The 15180-nt window shown below is 53.6% G+C and overlaps 1 protein-coding gene across 1 annotated transcript in view; it reads right to left on the bottom strand.

Annotated features, from left to right (window-relative positions):
- Positions 1-540: 540 nt before the first annotated feature.
- pogzb (pogo transposable element derived with ZNF domain b) overlaps positions 541-15180 on the bottom strand; it is a 25542-nt gene continuing 10902 nt past the window's right edge. Inside the window, exons 12-14 of the mRNA XM_063880913.1 lie at positions 10770-12421; positions 3325-3361; positions 541-3249 (exon numbers count right to left, since the gene is read on the bottom strand). Coding sequence (XP_063736983.1) covers positions 1314-3249; positions 3325-3361; positions 10770-12421 — 3625 coding nt within the window. The 3' untranslated portion in view covers positions 541-1313. The remainder of the gene's footprint in view (positions 3250-3324; positions 3362-10769; positions 12422-15180) is intronic.

Raw genomic sequence — 15180 nt, 5'->3', positions numbered from 1 at the left:
CAATGCAGACGATCCAGAGTCCCCTAGATCTTCCACATCAGCCCAGAGAGAAGGGGGCCCTCAGGGTAAAAAACAAGTCCAAACACCAGTTGCTCCTGACCCACACATTAAATTACCCATGATGCTCAGCTGATGTTCATTAGCTGGTTAGTGCAGTTCAACACACACACACACACACACACACACACACACACACACACACACACACACACACACACACACACACACACACACACACACACACACACACACAGTGTATAGTAAACCCCCCCTGCAGGTTTTGGCTTCATGTCTGAGGAGTCAGCACCGAGCAGCTGTGCTCTCTGCTAACAAACCATACATCATCCGTGTCGTATGACCCACACTGGCCACTATGCATCCAGAGTCTCTGAGTTTGACAGAGTAGCGTTTCCTGTCTCTGAAGCGTGTCTATAATCTTCTCAGTTTTTATTAAAGTAAATATCTATATCGACTCTGGGATGCACATTTTAAATCACACGTTATAAACCTGAATGCAGAGAGGACTCCGAGACACTGGGACACAAAACCAGGCTTTTATTTTGAAATCCTGACAGACATTTCTAACAGCACCTTAATTCCTGTCTTTGGACCAGCAGCTCAACATGCAGCAGTCATACTGAAAAACCGAGCCCGACCCTAAACCTGTTCTGTGAGTGGACCACGAGAAGGCCTGTCTCCGGGATCAGAAGACTTGACAGAGTTTCAGTCACATCTTGAGTTCAGTCAGAGTTTGGTCCAACAGGCTGCCGACAGAACCGCCTGTCTGATGCGTCACATCTGGACCGGACTGTGAGTCCTGCAAGAACCCCATTAGGACAGCGTCTCGTCAGTCCTCAGTCTCTATGGTCTGTCTGCAGCTCAGAGAGTCCTGTATTGAACCCGGAAGTTGAGTACCCCAAAGTTTTATGATAGAAATGTACATTAGGGGTCCCTAGCTGGGACACCATCCTTTAACTCTGTCCCTAGCTGATGCCGATTTGGACCATTCTGGAGCGGTTCCGGGGGTTACTGAGGATGCTGAATCCATTTCTGACATTTAGAGGTGGCAGGTTTAACCAGGAAGTGGCCGTGTTTGTCCTCCCTATAATGCTAATTAATGCTAATTAATGCTAATTAACACAACCGCCCAACATATGCAGGTTAGCATCCGGCAGTCTCTCTGTGCTGGAGACCTGGAGACCCCCGCTCTATACCCTATACATTTCTATCATAAGACTCTGGGGTCTCAACATATTCAGGATCACTGAGCTGGCAGCTAGACTATCAGGTTACAGACGGTCCTGGTCTATGTCTCAGCTGTCCTCATCTTTGCCGTCTGTCCTGCTCTTCATGGTGATCTTCCACTCGTCTCCGACCTCCTCCCCAATCACGATCCTCGTCTCTCTCCTCTCCTGTCTCCCGTCCTCTCTCTCCTCCTTCACCTCCTTCCTGTCTTCATGGACTTTGACTGTGTCTTGTACTTCCTGTTCCGTCTCCTCCTGTGTTTCCTTGTCCTCCAGTTTGTCCTCTGATGTCTCCTCTCCTGGTTTTGGATCTTCCAGTTTGTCTTCTGATATGTCTTCTCCTGGTTCTGGATCTTCCAGTTTGTCCTTTGGTGTCTCCTCTTCTAGTTCTGGTTCCTCCTCGTCCTCCTGGTCTTCCAGCTCCAGCAGCTCAGAGGACTCCTCCAGACCTTCATGCCCGAGCAGAGTCCTGGTCAGGGTCCTGAGGAGGTCGGTCTGGATGTCCTCTGGACTCCCGATCCCCCCCCCCCCTGGCAGGAGTCCCGTCAGGCTGAAGGACTCCTTCAAGATCAGAGGGACCTCGTTGAGGAGCATCAGGGCCTCCAGCAGCCAGTCCACCAGCCGCTGGGCGATGCTGGTCTGGATCTGGGGGAGGAAGGTCTCTTCCAGCTCCTCCGGGTCTCCGGAGATGAACCGGATCCAGCGGGACATCAGGAACCTCTGCAGGACCGGTTTCAGGCAGACTTCCAGAGGCTGCAGACGGGGGGAGCAGCCGGCCGGGATCAGGGCCGGGAGGGTCTTTGACCCGCTGAGGGAGGCGAGGAACGGGTCCCCCAGGTGCTCCCTGTGCCGATCCAGGACCAGCAGGGACTTACCGAGGTGCCCGGAAAGGTGATTCAGCCAGACCCTGTTGGTCCACAGGTCCAGAGCCTCCTCCACCTGTAGACCCTCCTGCCCCCCCTCCAGCAGGATGTAGTCCGGCAGGTCCTTCTCGGCCAGCATCCTGTTGGAAAGGACCAACGAGGGCAGCATGGACCCATCAGCCAGGACCGTCAGGTACACTGAGACCAGTGGCAGGGTACCGGTCAGCTGCAGGGCATCTGGGCGGGAGGACCGGTCCTGAACCAGGTTCAGGTCCACAAAGAGACACAGCTCGTCCATCGCAGCCACGCTGCCTCTCCACAGCTTCCGGTCCTGGATCACCTTCTGCGTGAAGTACCTGAAGGACCGGATCTTGGCCTCCAGGGGAACTGGCAGACTGAGACCCAGCGTTGGAGCCCGACCGAGGGTGCGGATTCCCAGCCGGTGCCGCAGCATGAAGCCCAGCGCCCAGGCATAGGAGATCCGGAAGGAATCTCTGAAGACCCCCTTCTTCTTCAGGACGGAGGCTTTGTGAAACAGGAGGGTCTCTGTGATGGGGATCTGCTGCTCCCGCATTGACAGAACCCAGACCACCAGGTGCTGCCCCCCCTCAGAGTTCTGATGGTCCGGATCAGTTTGCTTCAGACGCCGCCGGGCGTCCTTCAGGCCGGACAGGATCAGGGACGCTTTGGTGGAGAAAATCCTGGAGGCCTGGAGGAGACCTTCACACAGAGCGGCCAGGCAGACCCTCAGCTGCCGGACCGACAGGAAGTCCTCTTTACAGGCCGACAGGATGTCCTCTTTACGGGCCGTCAGGAAGTCCTCCCTCTCTCTACAGATAGTCGGCCTGGAGGCTGGGGGGGAAGTTCTGGTGGGGGACCGGTGAGATGTCTGGCGTTTTAATGTTTGCACAATATCTTTAGACTGGTCCTCAATGTCCTGCAGAATTTCCAGGTTCTGGTTCTCAGAGATGTCCACGTCCTCCACCGGAGCCCCCACAAGGCTGTCCTCCACCGGAGCCCCCACAAGGCTGTCCTCCACCGGAGCCCCCACAAGGCTGTCCTCCACCGGAGCCCCCACAAGGCTGTCTTCCACCGGAGCCCCCACAAGGCTGTCTTCCACCCCATTCACTGTGACGGCTCCGCTGCAGGAACAACAGGTAGAGGTTATTAACAGGTGAGAGACGGGTGAGGCTGTGAGACCAGTTAGAGAGGGTTACCTGATCCTGTCCTTCACAAACCCCCTCTTGGTGGATCCTGTAAAAGATCAAACACATGTCTGTCCATCATTGGTGTTTACTCTCACTTCCTATATTTGACTGTGCCCTTACTTCAATACCGGTCTCAGAATGATGCTGGGACACCATCCTTTAACTCAGGTCCAGTTAGAGGACAGGTCCTCAAGCAAAGGTCCGGAACACCAACGTGTCTAACTGGTCCTAAATGAGTGTGATATACATCCCCTCGCTCTTCTCTCCCCCTTCTCTCTCTGTCTCTCGCTAACTGGTCTCTCCCGTCACCCTTCTCTCCTCCTTCTCTCTCTGTTTCCCGCTAACCCGTCTCTCCCCTCACTCTACTCTCCCCCTTCTCTCTCTGTCCCTCGCTAACTGGTCTCTCCCCCTTCTCTCTCTGTCTCCCGCTAACCCGTCTCTCCCCTCACTCTTCTCTCCCCCTTCTCTCTCTGTCCCCCGCTAACCCGTCACTCCCCCTTCTCTCTCTGCCCCCGCTAACTGGTCTCTCCCCCTTCACTCTCTGTCTCCCGCTAACCCGTCTCTCCCCTCACTCTTCTCTCCCCGTTCTCTCTCTGTCTCCCACTTACTGGTCTCTCCCCTCACTCTTCTCTCCCCCTTCTCTCTCTGTCCCCCGCTAACCCTTCTCTCCCCCTTCTCTCTCTGTCCCCCGCTAACTGGTCTCTCCCCCTTCTCTCTCTGTCTCCCGCTAACCTGTCTTTCCCCTCACTCTTCTCTCCCCCTTCTCTCTCTGTCTCCCGCTAACTGGTCTCTCCCCTCACTCTTCTCTCCCCCTTCTCTCTCTGTCTCCCGCTTACTGGTCTCTCCCCTCACTCTTCTCTCCCCCTTCTCTCTCTGTCTCCCGCTAACTGGTCTCTCCCCCTTCTCTCTCTGTCTCCCACTAACTGGTCTCTCCCCTCACTCTTCTCTCTCTGTCTCCCGCTTACTGGTCTCTCCCCTCACTCTTCTCTCCCCCTTCTCTCTCTGTCTCCCGCTTACTGGTCTCTCCCCTCACTCTTCTATCCCCCTTCTCTCTCTGTCTCCCGCTTACTGGTCTCTCCCCTCACTCTTCTCTCCCCCTTCTCTCTCTGTCTCCCGCTTACTGGTCTCTCCCCTCACTCTTCTCTCCCCCTTCTCTCTCTATCTCCCGCTTACTGGTCTCTCCCCTCACTCTTCTTTCCCCCTTCTCTCTCTGTCTCCCGCTTACTGGTCTCTCCCCTCACTCTTCTCTCCCCCTTCTCTCTCTGTCTCCCGCTTACTGGTCTCTCCCCTCACTCTTCTCTCCCCCTTCTCTCTCTGTCTCCCGCTTACTGGTCTCTCCCCTCACTCTTCTTTCCCCCTTCTCTCTCTGTCTCCCGCTTACTGGTCTCTCCCCTCACTCTTCTCTCCCCCTTCTCTCTGTCTCCCGCTAACTGGTCTCTCCTGTCACTCTTCTCTCCCCCTTCTCTCTCTGTCTCCCGCTAACTGGTCTCTCCCCTCACTCTTCTCTCTCTGTCTCCCGCTAACTGGTCTCTCCCCTCACTCTTCTCTCCCCTCACTCTTCTCTCCCACTAACTGGTCTCTGCCCTCACTCTTCTCTCTCTGTCTCCCACTAACTGGTCTCTCCCCTCACTCTTCTCTCTCTGTCTCCCACTAACTGGTCTCTCCCCTCACTCTTCTCTCTCTGTCTCCCACTAACTGGTCTCTGCCTTCACTCTTCTCTCCCCTCACTCTTCTCTCCCGCTAACTGGTCTCTCCCCTCACTCTTTTCTCCCACTTACTGGTCTCTCCCCTCACTCTTCTCTCCCCTCACTCTTCTCTCTCGGTCTCCCGCTAACTGGGCTCTCCCCTCACTCTTCTCTCTCTGTCTCCCGCTAACTGGTCTCTCCCCTCACTCTTCTCTCTCTGTCTCCCACTAACTGGTCTCTGCCTTCACTCTTCTCTCCCCTCACTCTTCTCTCCCGCTAACTGGTCTCTCCCCTCACTCTTTTCTCCCACTAACTGGTCTCTCCCCTCACTCTTCTCTCCCCTCACTCTTCTCTCTCGGTCTCCCGCTAACTGGGCTCTCCCCTCACTCTTCTCTCTCTGTCTCCCGCTAACTGGTCTCTCCCCTCACTCTTCTCTCTCTGTCTCCCGCTAACTGGTCTCTCCCCTCACTCTTCTCTCCCACTAACTGGTCTCTGCCCTCACTCTTCTCTCCCCTCACTCTTCTCTCCCGCTAACTGGTCTCTCCCCTCACTCTTTTCTCCCACTAACTGGTCTCTCCCCTCACTCTTCTCTCCCCTCACTCTTCTCTCTCGGTCTCCCGCTAACTGGGCTCTCCCCTCACTCTTCTCTCTCTGTCTCCCGCTAACTGGTCTCTCCCCTCACTCTTCTCTCTCTGTCTCCCGCTAACTGGTCTCTCCCCTCACTCTTCTCTCCCACTAACTGGTCTCTGCCCTCACTCTTCTCTCCCCTCACTCTTCTCTCTCTGTCTCCCACTAACTGCTCTCTCTCCTCACTCTTCTCTCCCCTCACTCTTCTCTCTCTGTCTCCCGCTAACTGGGCTCTCCCCTCACTCTTCTCTCTCTGTCTCTCGCTAACTGGTCTCTCCCACTAACTGGTCTCTCTCCTCACTCTTCTCTCCCACTAACTGGTCTCTGCCCTCACTCTTCTCTCCCTCACTCTTCTCTCTCGGTTTCCCGCTAACTGGGCTCTCCCCTCACTCTTTTCGCCCGCTTCTCTCTCTGTCTCCCGCTAACTGGTCTCTCCCCCTTCTCTCTCTGTCTCCCGCTAACTGGTCTCTCCCCTCACTCTTCTCTCCCCCTTCTCTCTCGGTCTCCCGCTAACTGGTCTCTCCCCTCACTCTTCTCTCCCCCTTCACTCTCTGTCTCCCGCTTACTGGTCTCTCCCCTCACTCTTCTCTCCCCCTTCTCTCTCTGTCTCCCGCTAACTGGTCTCTCCCCCTTCTCTCTCTGTCTCCCACTAACTGGTCTCTCCCCTCACTCTTTTCTCCCCCCTTCTCTCTCTGTCTCCCACTAACTGGTCTCTCCCCTCACTCTTCTCTCTCTGTCTCCCGCTTACTGGTCTCTCCCCTCACTCTTCTCTCCCCCTTCTCTCTCTGTCTCCCGCTTACTGGTCTCTCCCCTCACTCTTCTCTCCCCTTCTCTCTCTGTCTCCCGCTTACTGGTCTCTCCCTCACTCTTCTCTCCCCCTTCTCTCTCTGTCTCCCGCTTACTGGTCTCTCCCTCACTCTTCTCTCCCCCTTCTCTCTCTGTCTCCCGCTAACTGGTTTCTCCCCTCACTCTTCTCTCTCTGTCTCCCGCTAACTGGTCTCTCCCCTCACTCTTCTCTCCCACTAACTGGTCTCTGCCCTCACTCTTCTCTCCCGCTAACTGGTCTCTCCCCTCACTCTTCTCTCCACTAACTGGGCTCTCCCCTCACTCTTCTCTCCCACTAACTGGTCTTTGCCCTCACTCTTCTCTCCCCCTCACTCTTCTCTCTCTGTCTCCCGCTAACTGGGCTCTCCCCTCACTCTTCTCTCCCACTAACTGGTCTCTGCCCTCACTCTTCTCTCCCCTCACTCTTCTCTCTCTGTCTCCCACTAACTGGGCTCTCCCTCACTCTTCTCTCCCACTAACTGGTCTCTGCCCTCACTCTTCTCTCCCCTCACTCTTCTCTCTCTGTCTCCCGCTAACTGGGCTCTCCCCTCACTCTTCTCTCCCACTAACTGGTCTCTGCCCTCACTCTTCTCTCCCCTCACTCTTCTCTCCCACTAACTGGTCTCTCTCCTCACTCTTCTCTCCCCCTAACTGGTCTCTCCCCTCACTTTTCTCTCCCACTAACTGGTCTTTGCCCTCACTCTTCTCTCTCTGTCTCCCGCTAACTGGGCTCTCCCCTCACTCTCTCTCCCACTAACTGGTCTCTGCCTCACTCTTCTCTCCCTCACTCTTCTCTCTCTGTCTCCCACTAACTGGGCTCTCCCTCACTCTTCTCTCCCACTAATGGTCTCTGTCCTCACTCTTCTCTCCCCTCACTCTTCTCTCTCTGTCTCCCACTAACAGGGCTCTCCCCTCACTCTTCTCTCCCACTAACTGGTCTCTGCCCTCACTCTTCTCTCCCCTCACTCTTCTCTCTCTGTCTCCCGCTAACTGGTCTCTCCCCTCACTCTTCTCTCCACTAACTGGTCTCTCCCCTCACTCTTCTCTCCCACTAACTGGTCTCTGCCCTCACTCTTCTCTCCCCTAACTGGTCTCTCCCCCTCACTCTTCTCTCCCACTAACTGGTCTTTGCCCTCACTCTTCTCTCCCCCTCACTCTTCTCTCTCTGTCTCCGCTAACTGGTCTCTCCCCTCACTCTTCTCTCCCACTAACTGGTCTCTCCCCTCACTCTTCTCTCCCACTAACTGGTCTCTGCCCTCACTCTTCTCTGCCCTCACTCTTCTCTCTCGGTCTCCCGCTAACTGGGCTCTCCCCTCACTCTTCTCTCCCGCTAACTGGTCTCTCCCCTTCTCTCTCTGTCTCCCGCTAACTGGTCTCTCCCCCTCACTCTTCTCTCCCCCTTCTCTCTCGGTCTCCCGCTAACTGGTCTCTCCCCTCACTCTTCTCTCCCCCTTCACTCTCTGTCTCCCACTAACTGGTCTCTCCCCTCACTCTTCTCTCCCACTAACTGGTCTCTGCCCTCACTCTTCTCTCCCCTCACTCTTCTCTCTCTGTCTCCCACTAACTGGGCTCTCCCCTCACTCTTCTCTCCCCACTAACTGGTCTCTGCCCTCACTCTTCTCTCCCCTCACTCTTCTCTCTCTGTCTCCCGCTAACTGGTCTCTCCCCTCACTCTTCTCTCCCACTAACTGGTCTCTCCCCTCACTCTTCTCTCCCACTAACTGGTCTCTGCCCTCACTCTTCTCTCCCCCTAACTGGTCTCTCCCCTCACTCTTCTCTCCCACTAACTGGTCTTTGCCCTCACTCTTCTCTCCCCTCACTCTTCTCTCTCTGTCTCCCGCTAACTGGGCTCTCCCCTCACTCTTCTCTCCCGCTAACTGGTCTCTCCCCCTTCTCTCTCTGTCTCCCGCTAACTGGTCTCTCCCCTCACTCTTCTCTCCCACTTCTCTCTCGGTCTCCCGCTAACTGGTCTCTCCCCTCACTCTTCTCTCCCCCTTCACTCTCTGTCTCCCGCTTACTGGTCTCTCCCCTCACTCTTCTCTCCCCCTTCTCTCTCTGTCTCCCGCTAACTGGTCTCTCCCCCTTCTCTCTCTGTCTCCCACTAACTGGTCTCTCCCCTCACTCTTTTCTCCCCCTTCTCTCTCTGTCTCCCACTAACTGGTCTCTCCCCTCACTCTTCTCTCTCTGTCTCCCGCTTACTGGTCTCTCCCCTCACTCTTCTCTCCCCCTTCTCTCTCTGTCTCCCGCTAACTGGTCTCTCCCCCCCTTCTCTCTCTGTCTCCCGCTAACTGGTCTCTCCCTCACTCTTCTCTCCCCCTTCTCTCTCGGTCTCCGCTAATGGTCTCTCCCCTCACTCTTCTCTCCCCCTTCACTCTCTGTCTCCCGCTTACTGGTCTCTCCCTCACTCTTCTCTCCCCCTTCTCTCTCTGTCTCCCGCTAACTGGTCTCTCCCCCTTCTCTCTCTGTCTACCCACTAACTGGTCTCTCCCCTCACTCTTTTCTCCCCCTTCTCTCTCTGTCTCCCACTAACTGGTCTCTCCCCTCACTCTTCTCTCTCTGTCTCCCGCCTTACTGGTCTCTCCCTCACTCTTCTCTCCCCCTTCTCTCTCTGTCTCCCGCTTACTGGTCTCTCCCCTCACTCTTCTCTCCCCCTTCTCTCTCTGTCTCCCGCTTACTGGTCTCTCCCCCTCACTCTTCTCTCCCCCTTCTCTCTCTGTCTCCCGCTACTGGTCTCTCCCCTCACTCTTCTCTCTCTGTCTCCGCTAACTGGTATCTCCCTCACTCTTCTCTCCCACTAACTGGTCTCTCCCCTCACTCTTCTCTCTCTGTCTCCCGCTAACTGGTCTCTGCCCTCACTCTTCTCTCCCGCTAATGGTCTCTCCCCTCACTCTTCTCTCCCACTAACTGGGCTCTCCCCTCACTCTTCTCTCCCACTAACTGGTCTTTGCCCTCACTCTTCTCTCCCTCACTCTTCTCTCTCTGTCTCCCGCTAACTGGGCTCTCCCCTCACTCTTCTCCTCCGACTAACTGGTCTCTGCCCTCACTCTTCTCTCCCCTCACTCTTCTCTCTCTGTCTCCCACTAACTGGGCTCTCCCCTCACTCTTCTCTCCCACTAACTGGTCTCTGCCCTCACTCTTCTCTCCCCTCACGCTTCTCTCTCTGTCTCCGCTAACCTGGGCTCTCCCCTCACTCTTCTCTCCCACTAACTGGTCTCTGCCCTCACTCTTCTCTCCCTCACTCTTCTCTCCCACTAACTGGTCTCTCTCCTCACTCTTCTCTCCCCCTAACTGGTCTCTCCCCTCACTTTTCTCTCCCACTAACTGGTCTTTGCCCTCACTCTTCTCTCCCCTCACTCTTCTCTCTCTGTCTCCCGCTAACTGGGCTCTCCCCTCACTCTTCTCTCCCACTAACTGGTCTCTGCCCTCACTCTTCTCTCCCCTCACTCTTCTCTCTCTGTCTCCCACTAACTGGGCTCTCCCCTCACTCTTCTCTCCACTAACTGGTCTCTGCCCTCACTCTTCTCTCCCCTCACTCTTCTCTCTCTGTCTCCCGCTAACTGGTCTCTCCCTCACTCTTCTCTCCCACTAACTGGTCTCTCCCCTCACTCTTCTCTCCCACTAACTGGTCTCTGCCCTCACTCTTCTCTCCCCCTAACTGGTCTCTCCCCTCACTCTTCTCTCCCACTAACTGGTCTTTGCCCTCACTCTTCTCTCCCCTCACTCTTCTCTCTCTGTCTCCCGCTAACTGGTCTCTCCCCTCACTCTTCTCTCCCACTAACTGGTCTCTCCCCTCACTCTTCTCTCCCACTAACTGGTCTCTGCCCTCACTCTTCTCTGCCCTCACTCTTCTCTCTCGGTCTCCCGCTAACTGGGCTCTCCCCTCACTCTTCTCTCCCACTAACTGGTCTCTGCCCTCACTCTTCTCTCCCCTCACTCTTCTCTCTCGGTCTCCCGCTAACTGGGCTCTCCCCTCACTCTTCTCTCCCCTCACTCTTCTCTCCCACTAACTTGTCTCTTCTTCTTGTGTTTATCTCCCTGTATCGCTCACTCCTCTCCACCCTGTTGGCGCCGGTTAAAATGGAATTGCCCGTCAAATGAAAATCCCTTATTAATGTTTTGATTATAGGTCCGAACCGCGGTCCGCCTGTTAGTGAACTATGCTCTAAGGGGTCCGGCTGAGATCCTCTCCACTGATTGGCTAAAAGAGACAAACAAGGTTATTGCCTGCTCGCTTCCTTCTCCTCTATCTGTGTCTTTGAAATACTACATGTAATGACAACGCACCAATAAAAGTCTGCTGTGAACACACACACTGACCCTGGTTTCGCGGGTCCAGCCTGTGGAACTCCCAGAAGCAGACGGGCCGGCTGCACAGGTTGGCCCTGCAGACGCTGCAGCCGTACACGCTCTCGTGGCGGATGTTCTTCAGGTTGCAGTTCCTGCACCTCTTGGAGATGCTGCTGATCTTCACCATGCGGTGCCTCTCTTTCACCTCCTCGGTTACGGCCCCCCTGGACCCGCAGACCTCCAGACTTTCACAGGGTCTCTGAGTGCACTTGGCCAGCTGGTTCCCTAGACGCCTGCGAAAGGTGACCTGAGTGAAGAGGCCGTCCTTCACCCAGGAGGGAGGGCAGTCCCTGCGGCTCTCCCGCAGCAGGATAAAGGCGTTCACGATGCTCAGGTTGACCAGGAACCAGAACAGGCCTCTCCAGTGCCGGTCCTGAGGAACCCCCCCAAGCGGGTTGCAGGCCAGCAGCTGTTTGCATATATCGACGCCCCGCAGGTTCTCCTGCAGGAGCCGGAAGGCCCCGGGCCGGGTGATGGGGTCCAGCTCCCCCCCTCTGGTCTGAGACCGCCTCCACACCAGGTCCTGCTGACCCGGTGCCGTGTTAGTGGACAGGCAGCCCATCTCTTTGGTGTCCCTCCAGCGGGTGGCCAGCAGGGGGCCGAACTGTCTCTGCAGGAAGTCTCCGGATCTCTTCAGCTGGCCCTGCTCCCATAGGGCGTGGGGGATGATGGGGCTGGGGGCAGGGAAATAGCTGGAGGCGTACAGGCCCTTGTCCAAGAGCTTCTGCAGGAGGGGGACAGAAGCGAGGGAGCTGGACAGGAACAGCTGGTGGTGCCGGTCCTCAAGGCCCTTCACCAGCTCTGGTACCACAGTGAAGCCAGGCTCCGGGCCCCCAGGCTTAGGGGGCCCCCGCTCCCCTACCTGGATGAAGAGGCGGTGGCAAAATCCCGACTTGGAGTCGCAGAGCAGCCACACCTGAGGCTGGGTCTTCGGGTCCCCCTTGGCTAGGCTCCCTCCTCCCAGGCTGGGCAGCAGGGCCCGGTCCACCGACAGGCAGCAGTTGGGCTGGTAGGCGTCCCACATGGCCTCCCCCAGGAGGTCCAGCATGGGCCTGAAGATGTGCAGTGGGTCTGTGGGGGTGCTGGTCCCGCGGTACTGGTCCGTGATGAAACTGCCCATCCGGATGCTGGAGGAGATCTGTTGGAAGCGACTGAAGCTCATGGCCCGGCAGAAAGTGTAGCTGTTATCGTAGTGGGACCAGGACCAGTACTGCGACAGGTCCGGCAGGTTCTGGATCCCCATCAGGATCACCAGGCCGAGGAATCCTTTGATCTCCTGTGTAGTGACGGGGACCCATTCTGGGACGCCGGAGCCCAGGAAGTGGCAGGTCTTTACGTGGGCGTTGGTCTCGGAGGTGATCAGGTCCAGCAGTGCGGGGGGGAACAGCAGCTGGAAGAAGTCCATGGTGTCGCTGGTCTTGGACAGGACGTGATGCGGGCCGCTGCGCTGTGTGAAGGAGATGATGGAAGACTGGCTCTCTGATGGAGCTTTCCAACAATGCACCGACCTCCACGACAGGTCCAAGGGGTCCTGGTTCTGGAGCGGTTCGTCTCCAGACAGCCGTGCTTCAGTCTGACAGAATTGCAGGTCCGACTCCGTGAACGCTGGGAAGAAGGACACGCTGGTTATTTCAACAGACACTGAGTTCCAGGTGAACCACGTGAATCTTTTCTCCGTTTAAATCTTCAGCTGCAGCCTCCCCTGGTGGAGGAGAACTATATCTGTCCTGTACTTTGTTTGAATTAGTTCTAATAACCTCGAGGGAGTTACTCTATTAGTCTGCACCAATAGTGAAGTCTCTGCTGGAGAAAGAGCTCCTGAATGCATCACGCTGAGACTCAGCTAACGCTAGCTCTCCTGCAAATCAACATGGATTAGTTTTACAGGACGGCGTATCAGGAGGGTCTTTAAAGGGGCCCTAATCTTTTCATGTTCAGGTTCATGTTAGTATAGAGACTTCACATGTTGCTGTCCCCTCAAGAAGTCTAACCGGACCGGGACCACAACACAGGTCAAACTTGTTGAGGCAGCGTTGAGCTTCTATGATCTGCAGATCTGGATCAGACTGCCTGCAGATCTGGATTGACCCCCCCCCCGGGTTACGGTCATCTCACTGAGCTTTATCATGTACTTCAGCAGTATGTCTATTAATGAAATATCTATGTGTTAAGTAATGCTGTAGTTATGGTGTGTAAGTCCTCTGTGTCTGAGAAAAGGAGCGGACTAACCCTGACCTACAGAGCGGTGTGCAGCAGCGGTGTGCAGCAGCGGTGTTATCAGCGGTTGTGTAACTCAGTAAATGTTTGACCCGCTCGCTGAGACTGTTCCCCCCCAGGTTTCCTGTCTCAGATAACCAGAGGCTCTGTCAAACATCTACAGAGCTGCAGAGGAGTAAAACCTTCAGAGACCGGGCCTCTGAGCCCGGGCCTCAGTGTCTGCAGATTGTTTTATGGACCGAGATGTTCTCTGATTCGTCCTCTGGGACGCATTCTTGGAGGTCCAACAAAAACAGCCCTACCTTTTTTATCTTCCTATCACACACACAGCCTGCATTCCTCCACTGACGGGGGACTCAGAAGACTGCTTCACTGTTTGGTTTTATTACATGTTCAAATATTAAAGAGGCCTTATTCTTCTTCTGTGGTAAAATGTCTGAATTTCAAGAAATGTCGGTTTTCGACTTCTCTTTTAAAATTTCTGACTTCTTTCTCAAAATTTCAAAAATCTATTTTTTTTCTGAAAGTCCCAAATTCTAACTTTTCTCCAGAAATCAGATTTTTAGATTAAAAAAAAAAAAAGATGACTATTTTTGATCATCTCAAAATGTGAATGATACAGAGACCTTTAGATCAGAATTCAGGTTTATCTTGTCAGGAGGTCTGGAGTTGGTCCAGACCTGAATATGTCCAGCAGGTCTTAAGAGCAAGAGCAAAAGCAAGGGATTCATATGGTTGGGATACCACATTTTTAAAATCACACAGGGATACACTTGCTTGCCCCATTGCTCATCTGATCAACCTGTCAATTAGGCAAAGCACTTTTCCAAGTTCATGGAAAACAGCAGTGGTATCTCCAATCTATAAGTCTGGTGATAAAACCATGGTGTCAAATTATAGACCCATTAGTATACTATCAGTAATCTCCAAGGTATCAGAAAAATGGGTGGCAGAACAGTTGAAAAATCATATAAACTTGGGCCACAGTCCTTTACACCCAATGCAATTTGGATTTCGTACAAACCACTCTACAGATACAGCTAACTGTTTCCTCCTTGAAAACATCAAGTCAAAATTAGATGAGGGTGGTATAGTAGGTGCAGTGTTTCTGGACCTTAAGAAGGCTTTTGACACCGTGAATCACCAGACACTTTTATCTAAATTATCTTATTTTAACTTCTCAGCTGAGGCCATGAAATGGATGGAGTCCTATCTTATTAACAGGAAACAGAGTGTACATATAGGTAATTCTTATTCATCATATCTGGACTGTAATATTGGTGTACCCCAGGGGTCAGTACTGGGCCCTATCTTGTTTAGCTTGTACATTAATGACTTACCTTCAGTTTGTCCCTCTGTTAATATACAGATGTATGCAGATGATACCGTTCTTTATGTGCATTCCAAAAACAAGCAACAGGCTGCAGCAAAACTAACTGAAACACTGGTACATGTTTCTGACTGGCTAGAAAGGTCATATCTACATCTTAACATTAATAAAACAGTCTGTATGTTCTTTTCTAAGAGATCCTCAAGTGCACCACAGGCTGATGTCTATATTAAAGGAGAAAATCTCATGGTTGTGTCTGATTTTAAATACCTTGGCATCATCCTAGATTCTAACTTAACTTTTAAAAAGCATGTTAAAAAGGTGGCTAATACCATCAGATATAATCTGGCTAATTTTAGACATATAAGGCCATACTTAACAACAGAGGCAGCTAAACTTTTTATGCATGCCATGATCTTTTCTCACATATCATACTGCTACACAAGCTGGTCCCAAGCAAACATGACAAATCTTAAACCAATAGAAACCCTCTATAAGCAAACTTTAAAAACACTAGATCAAAAACCTATCAGTTACCACCACTGTCATATCATTACAAAATATAATTTATTTAGCTTCGACAGTTTTTTACATTATCTAGATGCCTGTCTTATTTTTAAAATATTACATGGGCTTGCACCTCCTCCACTGGATGAATTTGTTCAACAGAAGAGCAGCAGTGGCAGGGCAACTAGGGCAGCCACCAGGGGAGGCTGTGTTGTACAGTACAGACATAGTAAATTTAGCCAAACAGTCTTCTCAGTTCGGGCCTCAAATTATTGGAACTGCCTTCCACACAAAATCAGAGACAGCACCAGCTATCAGTTATTTTAA

The sequence above is a fragment of the Eleginops maclovinus genome, chromosome 4 (genome assembly GCF_036324505.1).
Source record: "Eleginops maclovinus isolate JMC-PN-2008 ecotype Puerto Natales chromosome 4, JC_Emac_rtc_rv5, whole genome shotgun sequence".
Lineage (NCBI taxonomy): Eukaryota > Metazoa > Chordata > Actinopteri > Perciformes > Eleginopidae > Eleginops > Eleginops maclovinus.
This window is presented reverse-complemented; position numbering and strand designations above follow the sequence as displayed.